At 42.5% G+C, this 18,707-nt stretch overlaps 1 protein-coding gene and 1 pseudogene across 2 annotated transcripts; both read left to right on the top strand.

The window, feature by feature from the left end:
- Positions 1-1,045: 1,045 nt before the first annotated feature.
- On the top strand, positions 1,046-11,517 carry GTF3C6 (general transcription factor IIIC subunit 6). Of its 2 annotated transcripts, XR_006818453.1 has the most exons (7): positions 1,046-1,190; positions 1,486-1,566; positions 3,273-3,336; positions 3,432-3,476; positions 5,005-5,118; positions 8,373-9,613; positions 9,787-11,517. XR_006818453.1 is itself a non-coding variant. In XM_046006721.1 (6 exons), the coding sequence occupies exons 1-6, from the start codon at positions 1,131-1,133 to the stop codon at positions 8,651-8,653; spliced, it is 645 nt and encodes a 214-aa protein (XP_045862677.1). In that variant the 5' UTR covers positions 1,046-1,130; the 3' UTR covers positions 8,654-9,729. The 2 variants fall into 2 exon arrangements, 1 of the variants encoding a protein (XP_045862677.1); XM_046006721.1 differs by lacking the exon at positions 9,787-11,517 and having other exon boundaries at positions 8,373-9,729.
- A 5,072-nt stretch (positions 11,518-16,589) lies between these two features.
- LOC123942095 lies at positions 16,590-18,155 on the top strand (annotated as a pseudogene).
- The last annotated feature ends 552 nt before the right edge of the window (positions 18,156-18,707 follow it).

Here is an 18,707-nt window from a genome sequence, read left to right as displayed (position 1 = left end):
GCTGGTTACAGGGTTAAAGTACTTTCTTGGAAGTGCTAACAGGGTTAGGTATAGCGGTTTTTCCTGGAAGTGTTTACAGGGTTAGGTATTCCTGTTAACTAAAGCAGGGTAGGGATCCCTGAAACTAAAATAAAGTAGGGGAAAGGTCAGCCCTTGGGCCTGAGATGGCTGCCCAAGCTAAGATGGCTGTTCTTATGCTAACCCACTCTACAATACGTGAGTGTTTTTAAAAAAATCAATACTCTAAAATTTTGTGTATTATAATAATACTCTAAAATAAAACACGTTAAATGTTTACTCTGTGCCAAATGCTGGCTTAATCTATTTTACATGTATTGTTTTATTTAATCCTCACGATAAGCAACTTGCCTAAGACCTTGCTGCTAAAAATGCAGCTGAACTGGACAAGTATCCGACCCCAAAGCTCACGCTCTTTGGAGCCAGCTATTATCATCCTGTCTCAGATGCGAAGATCATTTATTTCATAATCAGAGAAACCCGTGAGTTTAAGAAAATTCGGTTCAAAACTCCACTTCTCCAGGCCTCTATTCCCCTAACGATGTTTGCCTTACAGCTCCTGGGGCGATCTCATTAGCATTTAATTTGCTGGGTTCCTCTCTTTACCACTCTTAGATCTCGGGCTGCCAGGCCTGAAACCCAAGCCCAAGCGTTCCTTACGTGTTATAATGAAATGTGCCCCTAACTCGTCTCAAGGAGAACTTGAAATGAGAAGTGCTCACACGATATTAAGAATTTCTTTCTAAGAAATGCTGAGTCGGGCCCAAACCGAGGCCTCTTCATTTCCCTCTCACACGGCTGTCTCCTTGCCTGCACCTTCTTTATCCTCTCTCACTCCCCAGCCCTCTCCCCCACCCCGGCCGGTAGCCTGAGCGTGTCCTCGGTCGCAGGCCTGCCCCAGTAGGCCGCCACCGGAGCCGCACTCCTTCTCTCAAGAAAGGAACAAGAAGGCGGCCCGGAGCGTTCCTCCACGTGGGCACGGGGGCCGCCATCTCGCGTTCTGGCAGGAACTGTCTGCGGGGCCCGAGCCGCAGCCCGACCTGCCCGTACTCAAGATGGCGGTCGCGGAGGGCGTGGCCAGCGACTCGGAGGTTCCGAAATGGTGAGGAATCATGGCCGCGCCCGAGGAGCGGATCCGGGAGGACGGAGAAGAAGAAGAAGAAGAGGAAGCAGTGAGTGGCACGTCGGCGGCCTGCGCGGCGGGGGCGGCTTGTAGGGCAGCGAGTCGGGATGCGGCCGGCGGGAGGGAGAGCCGGGACCTCGGCCCTAGCTGCCAGACGGTAGTGAGAATGGGGAAGTAGAGGACGTTACCTCAGGCAGCGTTGCTTGCGTCCTCTCGTTGAAAGCTGGACCTGGTGCTCGCCAAGGTTGGGATCGCTGCCGTGGGGATCTTTGGCTTCGCTTGGTAACTACTTCTTACTGCACACTCTCGCGCTAGCATGGTAATGCCTCTTTTTCTTCCACCAGGAGCAGTTGGTTCTAGTGGAGTTGTCGGGAATTATTGATTCAGAGTTTCTATCAAAATGTGAAAATAAATGCAAGATTTTGGTGAGTCTAATAGCATTGGGGATTTCCGTAGATTTTCTTACATTTAAACAAGAATGAACAGTGAAACGCGTATCCCCAAAGATCTGTTCCTCGTGACAAAGCACTGGATGCTAAAGACAATCATAGAGAAGCACAGAGGGACTATGGGAGCAAATGGGAGAAATTGCCATAGTCGGCTTGAGTGTCTCAATGTGTACCCGGGGAGAGTTAAAGATTTAGAGGAGGTAGCGTTTTGTTATTAACCAGTATATTTCGAAAAAAATACATTGTTTTAGATAGTGAGCGGGGAGAGAAAACAACGAAGACAGGCTCTTCCGATGTGCATGCAGAGATTAGCTGGAGAAGGGAGGCAACCTAAGAAAAGACTTTCAAGACCTCACACTCTTCTGTTGACTTGAACTGTGGTGTCATGTTACCATCTGTTTTCATCACCTAACATAAAAATCTTTGAGCTACTGTTGACAAAACTTTTTCTGTTCTTACTTTAACTTGAAGAGGATGTTGATTGAAATACAGCTTGCTGCCTGGCTATGAATGCAGCATTCTTCAGATTGTAACTGCAGTGATCAGAGCGTTTTTAGCTTACCTTGCACTTGGCTAGGACAAACTCCAGAGGTTCCCCAGTTTTGGAGCTCACTCTCCTTGGTAGCAAGGCTCTTTGTTTTTTTGTTTTAATTGATATGTAATTGACGTATAACATTATACTTCAGGTGTACAACATAATGATTTAATAGTTATATGTAATAGGAAACAATCATCACAGTAAGTCTAGCTAATATCCATTTACAATTTTTTTTTAAGATTTTTTATTTATTTATTTGAGAGATGGAGATCACAAGTAGGCAGAGAAGCAGGCAGAGTGGGAGGAAGAAGCAGGCTCCCTGCTGAGCAGAAACTCTGGGATCATGACCTGAGCCGAAGGCAGTGGCTTTTTTTAAAGCAGAGGCTTTAACCCACTAAGCCACCTAGGCGCCCCTACAATTTTTTTTTTGTAATGATTTTTTTTTTTAATTAAGTAAGCTCTGTGCCCAACATGGGGCTTGAACTCACAACCCTGAGAGCAAGAGTTGCACGCTACAGACAGCTTGCCAGGCACCGTGTTGTAATAACTTTTAAGATGTTACTCTCTAGCAACTTTTAAGTGTAAACTATGGTATTATTAAGTAGAGTAATGCTGCACATTACATCCCCAGGATTTTTTAATTTAATTTTATTTATTTATTTTTTTTAAAGATTTTATTTATTTATTTGACAGAGATCACAAGTAGGCAGAGAGGCAGGCAGAGAGACAGAGGAGGAAGCAGGCTGTTCGCAGAGCAGAGAGCCCCATGTGGGGCTGGATCCCAGATCATGACCTGAGCCGAAGGCAGAGGCTTTATTTAACCCACTGAGCCACCCAGGCACCCCGATTTATTTATTTTATAACTGAAAGTTTGTATCTTTTGATTACCTTCACCCATTGCACCCAACCCCTCAAGGATTTTTTTGTTTTTTATAGAGGGAGACAGAGAAGCAGAAGGAAAGGGGGAGGGAGAATCCTAAGCAGACTCCATGCCCAGCAAAGAGCTCCAGGTGGGACTGGATCTCATGACCCACCCTGGACCGAAATCAACAGTTGGATATGCTTAACCCACTGAACCACCCAGGCGCCCCTGCAAGGCTTTTTCTAATGATGATTTTTTTAATGACCATGTATTCTCTTGCAGGGAATTGACACTGAGAGGCCCATTCTGCAAGTGGACAGCTATGTCTTTGCTGGAGAATATGAAGGTAGGAGGCTGTCACAGATGAAGCTCCTTTTTTTATATGCTTTTCAGAGCAAGTTACTCTTATTTCTCAACAAATTGCCTTCAACTTTTCTGCAGACACTCTTGGGACCTGTGTTATATTTGAAGAAAATGTTGAGCATGGTAAGTGTGTGCATTGCTGACTCAAATCTTGTTACTATGAAATACTGCAAGCTTACTTTTGTACAGTAAATATTTAGGTTAAACATCTCATGTGCCCATTGTCTAGCTATATCAAATCCTACCATTTTGCCAGGAACTTAAAATATATTCCAGATACATTTGAAGCCTTGTGTATACTCCTCTCTAAACGTACGCTCTTCCTCTGTCTTGATAATCACTCTTCTGAATTTGATGTTTTTCTTTCTTTATCTGATTTTGTATTACATAGATATGTATCCACAAACAGTAGTAGCATTTTTTTGTGTATTTTCAAACTTGATACAAATTACAGCATATTATATGTATCATTGTGTATATTTTTTCAGGTACAGATAGGTTTTGAGATTTATACAATTGGTATGTATAATTCTATTTTCCCTGTTGCTAAGTATTCTACTGGTGACCATACCACAGTGTATTCTTCGGTTATGAGATGTGCTGATGGCTTCCATTTTTACCAGTAATTATTAATAACTATGAAAATTTATTGAATGCCTTCTGTATGTCAGGCATTGTTCTAAATGCTACATGTATTAACTCATTTAATCTTCACCACAAGTCTGTGAGATAGATACCATCGTTGTCTTCATTTTATATTTGAAGAAACTGAAGCACTGAGAGGTAAATAACATTCCCAAGGTCATACACGAAGTAAGAGACAGAGCCGGGATTTGAACCCAGGGTGTGTGGTCCAGAGCCTGTGATCTGGACTACACTTACTAACTCACTGCAGAAATGCTGCCATGAGTATTTTGTGTCTCCTTGTGCATGGATGCAAAAATGGCCCTAAGATAACACACTTAGAAATGGAATTATTTGATTGCTGAGTGTGTGTTAGGTTTAACCATATGAAGTGACCCATTTGAACTGAATATGGACAGCTTCATGTGGTTCAACCTAATAGGTAGTGCTAGGATCCTTTCTAAAGTGTAGTGTCAGTGACCTCTGGCAGCGTGTGGAAGTTTCCAGTGTGCTTCACACCTCCAGCTCAGAGCCTTATCCTCTCTCCTGCCTGCGCCCACAGTTTCCTGTAAAGCTATAACCCCGGGCAGCAGGTTTTCTCTCAGTCTTCTTTCATGTTGTGAATGTCCTCACGCCAGTCTGGCTTCCAGTAGTAAATCTGACTTTGGTGTTTCATTTTGAGTGGTAGAATCTGAGACTTCATGACCCTGTAAGGCCACATTCCTGGTCCCACTACCCTGCTTCACGGCTGGAGCCTAGCAGGAGGATGGGTTGAACTTCGAGCACAGCTTTGTGTTTTGGTCCTCTGGAAATGTTGTTTTGGGGTCTAGTTGTGCCTTCAGTTGTTACGTATTTTATGTGTCATTTCTCTTTACTGGGAGCAGGAGGGATGAGTTAAATTTTGAACTTACTACACTATCTCACCAGGAAGTAGTTTAGTCTGACCCTCTAACTGGAATTACTGAGGCTTAACATGATTATATGGTGGCATCAACAGTAAAATAATTGAGTTCATTTTATGTTCTAGGTGATACAGAAAGCAGTGATAAAACAGTGCTGAAATATAAATGCCATACAATGAAGAAACTCAGCATGACAAGAACTCTTTTGACAGAAAAGAAGGAAGGAGAAGAAAACATAGGTTAGTTCACTTAGTTCTCTAAAAGTAGGTGATTTACTGTTGGCTTTGACAAGGACACATTGCTGCCAGGACGTACTTTGTAGTCACAACTGTGTTTTATGGAAATCAAGAGTGCTCCCTGAAAAGTACCAGATATAGATTTAAAATTCATTTGAACTGTAGGGGCGTTTGGGTAGCTCAGTCATTTGAGCTTCTGACTCTTGATCTCAGCTCAGGTCTTAATCTCATGGCTGAGTTTGAGTCCCATGTTGGGCTCTGCTCTGGGCATGGAGCCTACTAAAAAAAAAAAGAGAAAATAAAAAAAATTCATTTGAACTTTAATGTAGCAAAGGGCACTGGAGACATGTAAGAAATTTCTTATCTCCTTTGCACTGGAAATAATCGTGAGGAGTTTGTCAAGAAACTTGATAGATTTCCAACCTCTAGGGAATTTAGCACCTACCACTACCACCGCCCCCCCAACTCCCGTGATTAAGAGTTCTTTGTAAGTGGAGATGATAGAATCTGGATTCTCAAGGTGAAACCCCAGAGGATCTCCTAGAAACTTGTGGCAGTGTGGCAGCCTTCCCCAGGAAGCTAAAAACTGGAAGAAGCTGGCTTTATATGTCAGGGAGGGACTCTAAAACCACAATAGTTGGACCTGAGTTTCATTCTTTTTTTTAATTTTTAAAGACTTTATTTACTTGACAGGGAGAGATCACAAGTAGGCAGAGAGGCACGCAGAGAGAGAGGAGGAAGCAGGCTTCCCGCTGAGCAGAGAGCTCAGTGCGGGGTTCGATCCCAGGACCCTGAGATCATGACCTGAGCTGAAGGCAGAGGCTTAACCCACTGAGCCACCCAGGTGCTCCCTGAGTTTCATTCTTAACACGCATCCACTGAGCCTTCTCCAGTTGCTGGTCACCCCAAAGTGGAGATTTTAGTCTAGTGCTTCTTGCAACCATAGCATGCGCATGTTTGTGGAGGTAAACAGATAATCACTTGATAGTTTAAAAGCTCATTGCTCCTAAGTGAAGTAAGAGAAAGAAAGACATGATTTCACTTATATGTGGATTATTAAAAAAACAAACGAATAAACAAAAATCAGAAACAGACCCATAAATACAGAGAACAGACTGGTGGCTGCCAGAGCAGGGAAGAGCTGTGGGACGGACAAAATGGTTGAAGGGGAGTGAGAGATACAGGCTTCCAGTTATACATGAGTAGATCATGGGCGTTAAAGGTACAGCATGGGGAATACAGTCAGTGGTATTGTAACAGTGTTGGTTAGTGACAGATGGTAGCTACAGATGTGGTGAGCATAGAGTGATTTATAGACTTTTCAGATCACTGGGTTGTATACCTGAAACTAATATCACGTTGTGTGTCAACTCTACTTCAATTTAAAAAAATTTTTTACTTTTTATTTATTTATTTAAATATTTTATTTACGTGTTTGACAGACAGAATACAAGCAGGGGGAGCAGCAGGCAGAGGGAGAAGCAGGCTCCCCGATGAGCAGGGAGCCCGATGCGGGGCTCGTTCCCAGGACCCTGAGATCATGACCCAAGCCGAAGGCAGAGGCTCAACCCACTGAGCCACCCAGGCACCCCTCTAACTGTATTTTGAAGATGACATAAATAGCTCAGGCTTGCTATAGAAATTAATGAGGATCCATTGAAAATATTTGAAGGAGTCATAAGGATAAAAGAAAAAAATGACTAGCATTTTCTTTTTTTTATTTAAGATTTATTTATTTTAGAGAGCGCACACACAGAGGAGGGGTAGGGGGGAAGGAAACGGAGAGGGAGAGAGAATCTTAAGCAGACTCCCCACTGAATGTGGGGAGATGCAGGGCTTAATCCCACAGTCCTGAGTTTGTACCTGAGCCAAAACCAGGAGTCAGATGCTTAACCAACTGAGCCACCTGGGTGCCCCCAAATTACTAGCATTATTGAAACAATACTTGATTATGGGTGCGGGTTAGTGCTGTTACTGTAAGTATGAAAAGAATAACTTTTTTTTAAGATTTTATTTTATTTGACAGACAGAGATCACAAGTAGGCAGAGAGGCAGGCAGAGAGAGAGGGGGAAGCAGGCTCCCCGCCAAGCAGAAAGCCCGATGCGAGACTTGATCCCAGGACCCCAGGATCATGACCCTGAACCGAAGGCAGAGGCTTTAACCCACTGAGCCACCCAGGCACCCCTCAAGTTTTTGTTTGTTTGTTTGGTTGGTTGGTTTTTGTTTTGGAGAGGTGTCTTATTTTATAGTTGGATGTTCCAACTCAAAATCACATGTGAGTGTTGAGTTGAAAGAAGATAGGGTAGTATCATCTATTACGGAAACTGAGGAGAAAATTGTAGGGCAGTGAAGACTTCTATAAGGCACGAGGTGGAGTGAGAGCTCAAATTATCTCAGTGAGTTAGGAATTGGACTCAGGAAAAAGAGCTTGGAATAGTAACTGAAGTTGATTCGTTTTAGTGATTTTTTTGTGTGTGTGTGTGGTCTCAATTATTTAAAAAAAATTTTAATTGGAGGAACACCTGGGTGGTTCAGTCAGTTAAGCGTCTGCCTTCAGCTCAGGTCATCATCTCTGGGTTCTGGGATCAAGCCCCGGGTTGGGCTCCCTGTTCATTGAGGAGTCTGCTTCTCCCTCTCCCTTCGCATCTCTCCCTGCTTGTGTGCTCTCTCTTGCTCATGCTCTCTCTTTCTAATGAATAAATAAAATCTTTTAAAAAAATTTTAATTGAGATATAGTTGATACACAATATTAGTTTCAGGTGTACAACATAGTGATTTGGTAATTATATACATTACAAAGTGCTCACCGTGAATGTAGTCACCATATAGCTTCTACAATATTATTGACTCTATTTCACTTCCAGTGATTTCGATGTTTCATACAGTATAAGCATTTCAGGGTTTCCATGTAAGATGGAAATAATGTGATCGTTTATCAGTAGTCATGGCACCATGTTCATTGGTTTATGTTGAGGCTTTAGTTTGACATGTATTCATAGGATGAAATTTTAAATTAAAGAGAGGGGTGCCTAGGTGGCTCAGTTGGTTGAGTTTCTGACTCTTGATCTCAGTTCAGGTCTTGATCTCAGCATCCTTGAGTTCAAGCCCCACGTTGGGCCCAACACTGGGCATGGAGCCTACTTTAAAAAAAAAATGTTTAAATAAATAAAAATAAAAAATAAAAAGAAATATATGTAAGTAACTGAAATTCCTTTTACATATTTCTTTCTTGGTTTGTCCTCCCATCCCTCACTAGGTGGTGTGGAATGGCTGCAAATCAAGGACAATGAGTTCTCCTATAGACCCAACATGATTTGTAGCTTTCTGCATGAAAATGAAGATGACGATGTAACTCCAGCCTCAGATAAATCTTTGGAGTTGGAAGACCAAGAAATTCCAACGAAAAATGATTCAGACCTGAGTTATGAACAGGGGAAATCACTGAACTTGGAAGTAGAGAATTCTGGTCCTCTAATTGATATCCCTTCTTCTGAGACAGAAGGTTATGTTTTTATGGAAACTCAAGATGCTGTCTAGGAAATCACTCCTAGATGAAATGTTTCTCATTATAACTAATAATGAACTTTTTGAAGTTTTTATATAAAATAATCATGTAGCTTTCTGTTCACTATATTACTAGTTTTGTTGGCTATACGTGCATTTCTGATTATAACACAGTTTAATATACCAGAGTTGTTAAGGACCAGATATGAATTGAATTTTTAAAAATCTGGTATGAATGACTGTAGGGACCCTTCTTTAAATTTCTTTAAATTGGAAGTTTTATTAAGGTAAGTGTATACGTTTTTTTAATTGCATCCGTCACAAATTACTACAAACTTAGTGGCTTAAAATGACACAAGTGTATTATTATATAGTTTTGTAATTCAGCTATCTGACATGGGCTGGGCTAAAATCAAGGTGTTAGCAGGACTTCATTCCTTTCTCAAGGTTGAGGGGTAGGGGAGACTGTTTCCTTGTTCATTTAGTTGTTGGCAGATTTCAACTCTTTGCCATTGAAGGATCAGTGTCCCATTTTCTTCCTGTCATCGGAGGGTCATTTCCAGCTTCTAAAGGCTGCCTGCATTCTTTGGCTTACGGTTCCCTTCTCTTCAAAGCTGGTAAATCTCTTGCTTCTTTTGCTTCATCCTATCTCTGACCTACCTTGCTAATTACCTGACCCAGTATCTGTTCTTTCCGTAATTCTAATCTGAGAATTATTAGTGTGTATCCATACATGTTTCCATAGTGTATCCATATATGTGTAAATATGTGGCCGTATGACCAAGTTCTGGCCAGTGATACGGAATTATAAGTGTTGAGTGATGGATGCTTTTGGAAAGTTTCCTTAAACTTTAAGGCATAAAGAGAGATGAGCCAGTTCAACTTCTCTTTTTTTTCTGCTGGAACATGGTGCCTAGAGCTTCAGCAGGCTTTTTGGACTGTAAAGAAACTTTGGAAATAGAAGCCATTAGTGGCAGAGCAACAAGATAGAAGGTTGGGGGTGCCTGGGTGGATCCTGGAGTCCCGGGATCGAGTCCCGCATTGGGCTCCCTGCTCAGCACGGAGTCTGTTTCTCCCTCTGACCCTCTCCCCTCTCATGCTCTCTCTGTCTCTCAAGTAAATAAATAAATAAAATGTAAAAAAAAAAAAAAAAAAAAAGATAGAAGGTTGGATCCTGATGTGATGCTGTCCTGGACTGCCAGGAATAAAGATTAATAAATCTTTTCTTTTTTTCCCATGGTAAAATGGCTTCAAGTTTACCTTTGGCATTGTTTCTCTGGAAATCTACTAGACAAGGTAATAATTGAATGTCAACTGTGATGTGAGGCAACATTGTTTGTGGTTAAAAATGACTTTTTATTGGGGTGCCTGGGTGGCTTAGTTGGTTAAGTGTCTGACTCTTGATCTCAGCTCAGGTCTTGATCTCAGGGTCGTGCGTTCAAGCCCTGTGTTGGGCTCCATACTGGGCATGGAGCCTGCTAAAAAAAAAACAACAAAAAAAAACCCCAACCCTTATTGGTAAATTCTATCTGGACCTGAAAGACTACGACAGCTATAAATGCCCATTGGAAAATACAGACTTTGTTTGTTTGTATTTTTAAGTAGGCTCCATGCCCATCGTGGGGATTGAACTCATGACCCTGAGATCAGGAGTTGCATGGTCTATTGACTGAGCCAGCCAGGCACCCCAAACAGTATGTTTCTTATTACAAAGATTCCTGAAAGCAGCACTCTTGGCTGTTTCAAGAGATGTTAGTTCTTGGGAAGCTGAAGTTTCCAAGCCAGCATGGCTTCTGCACGCACCCAAAGGATCTTGTCTCCTTATACCTGAGCTGACACTTGGCGGCCAGAGTAGAGCCTCCTGTTGAAACAAGCGTTGTGCTGCTGTGCTGTTTCCTATGAAGTTAAGTGAGTCTGGTGCTGGATTCATTCCCATAAGGCCTGTTGGGTCCTGTGAGTGTGAATGTCCTTCCAAACCTGTGACGACTGCTCCTATTCGGGCAGAGAAGACACTGCAACTGCCTACCTCCGGCCTTTACGTTCGAGAAATAACTTGTCTCTTGTCAGAATCACTCTGTAGTAGCACACTTAATCCTATTACTACCTTACCCATTTTGAAAAGTAGAGAAAAGTATAAGGCAGTAGAATGCAAGATTCTCGAGATGTGTAATCTTCTAAAGAAACTGATCTAGACTGATGTAGTTCTAACTTGAAGAGGAGATGAAGTCTTACATTCTGGAGAGAACATAACGTGTTTTAGTTCCTTACCTGTAAGTGAGAATAAATGTTTGGAATTTAGTAAAATAAATCTTATTTTTCAACTGTGAAATATTTTGTAAGACTAGAACTTCACAAATGAATTTCTCCACCATTGATCTGCCTTACTGACTTACTAGAATTACTTACAAATGAATGTTGGAACTACAGTCTCCATGTAGCTGTCACGGTACTCCTTCTGACACTGAAACGATATTCTATTTAATAACAATGACGATATTCTATTTAATAGGATTATATTGCTACGATGTGATGTGGGGAATTATTCCTTAAGGCCATTATGGAAGTGTTAGGAAATCCAGGCATTTGTTCATTACAAACTACATAGTTGATCATAACAAATTTATTGACAGATATGGCCAGCTGAGTGAAATTATTGATGATATCATGTAGTTAGCTATTCAGCTGATAATTTTTTAGAACCTGTTTTCATTTCATTCTGTTCCCATACGAAACCATACAAACTTCCTAATGTGTCAGACATACATAGTATTTTTTTCCAGAAATGTCATTGGTTCTAAAAATGGGTTTGCTGTCTCTCTATGACTTCCACCATTATATTCTTATGGAATAAGAGAATCCTGAGGTTTTGGTTTTGTTTTGTTTTAAGATTTTATTTATTTATTGGTTAGAGAGAGAGGGAGAGAAAGCAGAAGCAGAGGGAGTGACAGGCAGAGGGAGAAGCAGACTCCCTGCTGAGCAGGGAGCCTGATGTGGAACTTGTCCCAGGACCCTGGGATCATGACCTGAGCTGAAGGCAGATGCTTAACCAGTGGAGCCACCCAGGGATCCCAAGAGAATCCTTTTGTAAAATTATCTAGAAGTACACATTATTGACTCAATACAGCGTGAATATACACCTTTTTTAATTACAACATGTTGTTTCTAGATACCGCTATGTATATTTTTTCTTTTAAAATTTTCTTTTGGGCAACTGGGTGGCTCAGTCAGTTAAGCGTCTGACTTTGGCTCAGGTCATAATTCAGGGTCCTGGGATCGAGTCCCATGTTGGGCTCCCTGTTCCATGGGGAGCTTGCTTCTGCTTCTGGCTCACTCTCTCTCTCTCTCTCTCTCTCTCACATGAGTAAATGAATAAAATATTTTTTTTTTCTTAGGGGGGTGGGAGGGTACTTTGTTTGGGTTTAATGTAGTCATACTTGCATGTCATGAATAAGGATGTCAAGATAGCAAAGTCCTGGTTTTCTCAGATCCAACATAAGAGTTCTTTCACTAGCATGTCTTTATAAACCCTTATTTTCTATTCATATTCCATGCTCCCATTTGGTGATTGTATTAGTTTGCTATTGCTGCTGTAACAAATTACCACAAATTCAGTGGCTTAAAACGCATTAAATTTATCATCGCTCTGGAAGTCAGCTTCCAAGATTAAATTTTATGGGGTTAAAATCAAGATGTTGATAGGGTTGCATTCCTTGTGGAGACTTCAGGGAAGAATCCATTTTCTTATCTTTTCTAGCTACTAGAATTCCTTGGTGTGAGGTCCCAATGTAACATCTTCAAATCTCTCTCTTTCACCTGCTTCTGTCATCACATCTCTGATTCTTACACTCCTGTGTCCCTCAGGGTCATGGGATTCAGCCCCCCATTGGACTCCATGCTTGGCAAGGAGTCTGCTTGTCCTCTTAGTGCTCCTTCCTCTACCACTCTCTCTCAGTCTCTCTAAAATAAATAAATTAAATAGATAGATAGATAGGCAGATAGATAAAATCTTTTTAAAATTTAAAAATAAAATATTTTAGGGGCACCTGTGTGGCTCAGTGGGTTAAAGCCTCTGCCTTCGGCTCCAGTCATGATCCCAGGGTGCTGGGATCGAGCCCCACATCAGGCTCTCTGCTTGGCAGGGAGCCTGCTTCCTCCTCTCTCTCTCTGCCTGCCTCTCCATCTACTTGTGATCTCTGTCTGTCAAACAAATAAATTTAAAAATAAATAAATAAATAAATAAAATATTTTAAAAGCCCACAAAAGACAAAAATAATGGAAGACAAAAATACCAACAAAGAACAAGGGCAACAAATAGAAAACTAATATATATAATAGATATGAATCCTACTATATCAGCAATAATTTTGAATTGCATTGCTCTAAATGCACTAACTAAAACAGAGATTATCAGAGTAAATCAAGAGACAAGACCCAACTAAATATTGTCAACGTGAAACCTACACTATATACAAAGACACGTAGAAAACAATGGAGAACAATATCATTCTAACACTAATCCAAACGAAGTAGGAGTAGCTATATTAATTCAGACGAGCCAACTTCAGATCAAGGAAAGTTATCAGGGATAAAGAGGGGCATTACGGATTGATAAGGTGGTCAATTCTCCCAAGAAGACATAACAATCATTAACGTGTGTGTCTAACAATAAGAGTGTCAAAATATATGAGGCAAAAACTGATAGAATTTAAAGGAGATATAGATGAGTCCACTAATAGTGGAGATTTCAGCAACTCTATCAGAAATGGGCAGATCAGGTAGGCCAGAAAATCAACAAGGACATGGTTGAACTCAGCAACTCTTATTAGTCAATTGGACATATGGGACATCTATAGCCTACTTAATACAGCAATAAAATATACATTGTTCTTAAGCTCTCATAAACATTCATCAAAATAGATTTACATTTAGGGATGACAAATACCTTATCAAATTTAAGAGAATAGAAATCATACAATGTCTACTCTCAAACCACAATGAAACTAAACTAGAAATCAATAACAGAGCTGGATAATTCCAAAATATTCAGAGATTAAATAACACATTTCTAAGTAACACAGTGCAAGAACTCTCAAAAGAAATTTTAAAATATTTTGAGCAAATAACACAACTTGTCAAAGGTTGTGGGGTACAGTGAAAGCTGCACTTAGAGAGAAATGTATAGCATGAAATGCATATATTAGAAAAGAGGAAACTTCTAAAATCAAACATCTAAGCTTCCATGTTAGGAAATTAGAAAAAAAAAAAGCTAATTAAATCCAAAGTAGGCAGAAGAAAGAAGTAATAAAAATTAGAAGTCAATGAAATTGGAAACAGGAAATCAATTGAGAAAATCAAAGAAACCAAAAGTTGATTCTTTGAAAAGATCGGTAAAATTGCTAAGACTCAAGCCTGGCTAACTAATTAAAAAGAGACAGATCTTTAATATCAGAAATGAAAGAGGAGAACTTCCTCAACTTGATAGAGACTATTTACAAAAAACCTCCTGTTAACGTATTAATGGTGAGAAACTTGAAGCTTTCCTGTTGAGATCAGGAAAAAGGCAAGAATGTCCCCTCTCACCACTGCTTTTTTTTTTTTTTTTTTGAAGATTTTTATTTATTTGACAAGTAGGCAGAGAGAGAGAGAGGAAGGAAGCAGGCTCCCTGCTGAGCAGAGAGCCAGACCCGGGGCTCGATCCCAGGACCCTGAGGACCCAGGACCCAGAGACTTTAACCCACTGAGGCACCCAGGCGCCCCACCACTGCTTTTTTAACATTGCACTGGTAAGTCCTAGTTAATGCAATCAAACAAGACAGGGAACTAAAAGCATACAGATTGAGGAGGAAATAAAATTGTTGGTCCAGATGACATGATCATCTACGTAGAAAATGTGAAAGCATCTCCCAAAAAACCCCAAAAACAAAACCAAAAACTCCTGGAACTAGTTAGCAATTGTAGCAGAGATGCAGGATGGAAGTTAAATACACACAAGGCAATTGCATTCCTATATACTGGCAATGAACAAAGGGAATTAGAAATTTAAAACATAACTATTTATATTAGCACTACTATTTATATTAGCAAGATGGAAAAAAAATTAAGTATTAACAAAATACATGCAAGATCTATATGAGGAAAACAATAAAACTCTGATAAATCAAAAAATTAAATGGAAAGATACTCCATGGATAGGAAGACTCAATGTTTAAAAAAATTTTTTTTTATTTTAATTTCTTTTTAGTGTAACAGAATTCATTGTTTATGCACCACATCCAGTGCTCCATGCAATACGTCCCCTCCATGATACTCACCACCAGGCTCCCCCAACCTCCCACACCCCTACCCTTCAGAACCCTCAGATTGTTTTTCAGAGTCCATAGTCTCTCATGGTTCATCTCCCCTTCCAATTTCACTCAACTCCCTTCTCCTCTCCATCTCCCCATGTCCTCCATGTTCTTTGTTATGCTCCACAAATAAGAGAAACCATATGATAATTGACTCTCTCTGCTTGACTTATTTCACTCAGCATAATCTCTTCCAGTCCCGTCCCTGTTGATACAAAAGTTGGGTATTCATCCTTTCTGATGGAGACATAATACTCCATCGTGTATATGGATCACATCTTCCTTATCCATTCGTCCATTGAACGGCATCTTGGTTCTTTCCACAGTTTGGCGACCATTGCTGTTAGAAACATTGGGGTACAGATGGCCCTTCTTTTCACTACATCTGTATCTTTGGGGTAAATACCCAGTAGTGCAATTGCAGGGTCATGGGGAAGCTCTATTTCTAATTTCTTGAGGAATCTCCACACTGTTCTTCAAAGTGGCTGCACCAACTTGCATTCCCACCAACAGTGTAAGACGGTTCCCCTTTCTCCACATCCTCTCCAACACATGTTGTTTCCTGTCTTGCTAATTTTGGCCATTCTAACTGGTATAAGGTGGTATCTCAATGTGGTTTTAATTTGACTCTCCCTGATGGCTAGTAATGATGAACATTTTTTCATGTGTCTGATAGCCATTTGTATGTCTTCATTGGAGAAGTGTCCGTTCATATCTTCTGCCCATTTTTTGACATGATTATCTGTTTTGTGTGTGTTGAGTTTGAGAAGTTCTTTATAGACCCTGGATATCAGCCTCAATATTGTCTGGATGTCAATTCTTCCCAGATTGCTCTATAGATTCAGCGCAATCCCAGTCAAAATACTAGCAAGTTATTTTGTGGATATTGGCAAACTGCTTCCCCCCCCCCCCCTTTTTAAAAGATTTTATTTATTTGACAGAGAGAGAGAGAGCATAAGCAAGGGGAGCAGCAGGCAAAGGGAGAGAGAGAAGCAGACCCCCCACCGAGCAGGGAGCCTGACATAGGGCTCGATCCCAGGACCCTGGGATCGTGTGTGACCTGAGCTGAAAGCAGACTGAGCCACCAGAGGCAAACTGATTCTAAAGTTTATATAGAGAGGCTTCAGGTGGCAGGGTCTGTGGAGAGAGAGAACAGAAAGAGGGGGAGTGGGAGAGGAAGAAGCAGGCTTCCCGCCAAGCAGGGAGCTTGATATGGGGCTCGATCCCAGGAGGCTGGGATCATGACCCAAACCAAAGGCAGACGCTTAACGACTGAGCCACCCAGGCACCCCCCACCTTTTTTTTTTTTAAAGGATTTTATTTATTTGGCAGAGAGAGCAAGAGAGCACAAGAATGGGAGCAGCAAAGGGAGAAGCAGGCTCTCAACTGAGCAGTGAGCCTGATGCAGGACTTGATCCTGGGGCCCTGGGACCATAACCTGAGCTGAAAGTAGATGTCCTAATGACTGAGCCACCCAGGCACCCGAATCCCCTGTCTTAAACAATATATGAAGATTAATCCAAAATAGCCCAGGGGCCTAAATGAAGAAGCTGAAGTTATAAAACTCTTTGAAGAAAATAGGGTGCTAGTCTGGCTGGCTTGAGGGAAGTTGGCAGCCAGGCATGATGGCAGAGCCTGGGCCACAGGTGCCAATGCCCCTAGGCACTCCAAGACACCTCAGAGCTCTAGAAGAGCTTGGCACTTCTTACCACCAAGTTCATGTCACTTCTGCAGGAGGCCATGCTTGAACTCGCAACAGGTAACTACAGCCTATCTGTGTGCCTGGTGTATGACATTACCGATGTGCTGGAAGATATGTGGCTGATGCAGAAAAACCCAAGAACAGCATCTAGTGGCAGTGTGTGGGGCCTGGTCATACCCTGGAAATTACGTAAAAGCATAAAAGCTGATTGAGCTCAAGACAGATATCAGGGAGGGGGCGCCTGGGTGGCTCAGTGGGTTGAGCCTCTGCCTTCAGCTCGGGTTCAGGGCCCCAAGATCAAGTCCTGCATCAGGCTCCCTGCTCAGTGGAGAGCCTGCTTCCCCTTCCCTCTGCCTGCCTCTCTGCCTATTTGTGATCTCTTTCTGTCAAGTAAATAAATAAAATCTTAAAAAAAAAAAAAAAGATAGGGGCGCCTGGGTGGTTCAGTGGGTTAAAGCCTCTGCCTTCGGTTCAGGCCACATCGGGCTCTCTGCTCAGCAGGGAGCCTGCTTCCCCCTCTCTCTCTGCCTGCCTCTCTGACTACTTGTGACCTCTGTCTGTCAAATAAATAAATAAAATCTTTAAAAAAAAAGATATCAGGGACCTGCAGTAACAGGAGCACTGGACAAGCACAGGATGGGTACAGCAGAGCAACCGGAAGGTCACAGAAGACAGTGCAGAACAGCGGCTTGACCTATGTCACTCATGAGAACGTCTGCTGATGCTTTGCTGAGACATCCTCCTTTCAGGCAATAACACCTTGAGGTGCCCACCCCAGAGGGTCTCAGTGGGCAGAAGGACCAGATTCAGGTACCAGATTTCAAGTATGAGAAGCATCTGAAAAATGTGAGTGACCCCACTGAGGTGCTGCTGCTGAACACGGAGGCATGGAGCTCACTGCCCGTGGTGGTGCCAGTGCTGCCACCTGGAGGTCTGTTCCCAGCCCCTCTTGCTGTCTCTACCCTCCACCTCTGTCCAGGCCTGCCCTGATCTAGCACCAAGATGCCTCAGCACTCAGGTGGCCACTCTCACCCCTGTTCCTCGCAGCACTGAAGCCTAATGGGTGGCTGGACCAAGAGCTCAGATCTCAATGAGTGGTGGCCCTAGAACTGGTATCAAGGACAATGGTGAACTCAGTTCCCTCCTGCTGGGCTGTACAGCACTAACCACTAGCCATTGAAGCCCTCTGCTCCACTGGACAGTAAGAGCAGCAGCAGCAGCAGCAATAGCTCACCTAGACCCAACCCTTCTACTTCCTTTGAGTCCATCAAGGCAGACTCTACAGGAGTTCTAGAACTTCCTGAGGAGCTGTCAGAAATATTCAGTCCCACATGAGAGTGCATGAGCTTCAGAGCTGCTGAAGGAGCTGATATCCTCAGAAGTGTTTGCGCCCTTCCTCCACCTTTCTTCACCCCCTGGGGACAACAGTTCTATCTATAATCTGGACAAGAGAAAAGCTGTCTGTGATGTGACTGTTCTCAACCTTTGACCGACAAAGACGTGCCCTACGTGGCTGAGACAGAGACCGTCTGACCTGGGGCCTGCCTGGAGTCCTCCTCCAACCCTACTTCTTCATAGCTTGAGAGCCAAAGATTCCTGGCTTCCCCATCCTTCCCTCAGTGCAGAGTTCTGGCCACAGTTCCCACTCCTGTACCAGCATCCGTACTGTGCTCGGAGAGCAGAGAATGGAGGCTCAGCTCTTCCCACTACGGAGCCAAAGTATTTGCCTCTTTTTCTCTGGGGACTTTTCGCTCTCTCCCAGCCCTCCCAGAACCCAGGCTCGACTGCCACTCAGTGGCACAGAACCAACGACCCACCATCTTGTCCAGCCCCACTGCTCTGTTCTGTCAGATCCTCCCAATCTGAGGAGGGAATCCGGTGGGTGGACCTGGATATTTGCTGCTCCACCTTTAGCCTTCACTCCTCCCCATCCTCTGACTCTACAACTCCTCCTAGACCTTTTCAAATGCCCTTTTCTGCTGGGTGCTTAGCCTTGAGAACCTATGGGTGCTGGTGGGCACTAACAGGAAGGAACAGAGAG

The sequence above is a fragment of the Meles meles genome, chromosome 5 (assembly GCF_922984935.1).
Source record: "Meles meles chromosome 5, mMelMel3.1 paternal haplotype, whole genome shotgun sequence".
Taxonomy (NCBI): Eukaryota; Metazoa; Chordata; class Mammalia; order Carnivora; family Mustelidae; genus Meles; species Meles meles.
Note: the sequence above shows the minus strand (reverse complement) of the source record. Positions and strands in the feature narration are given on the sequence as shown.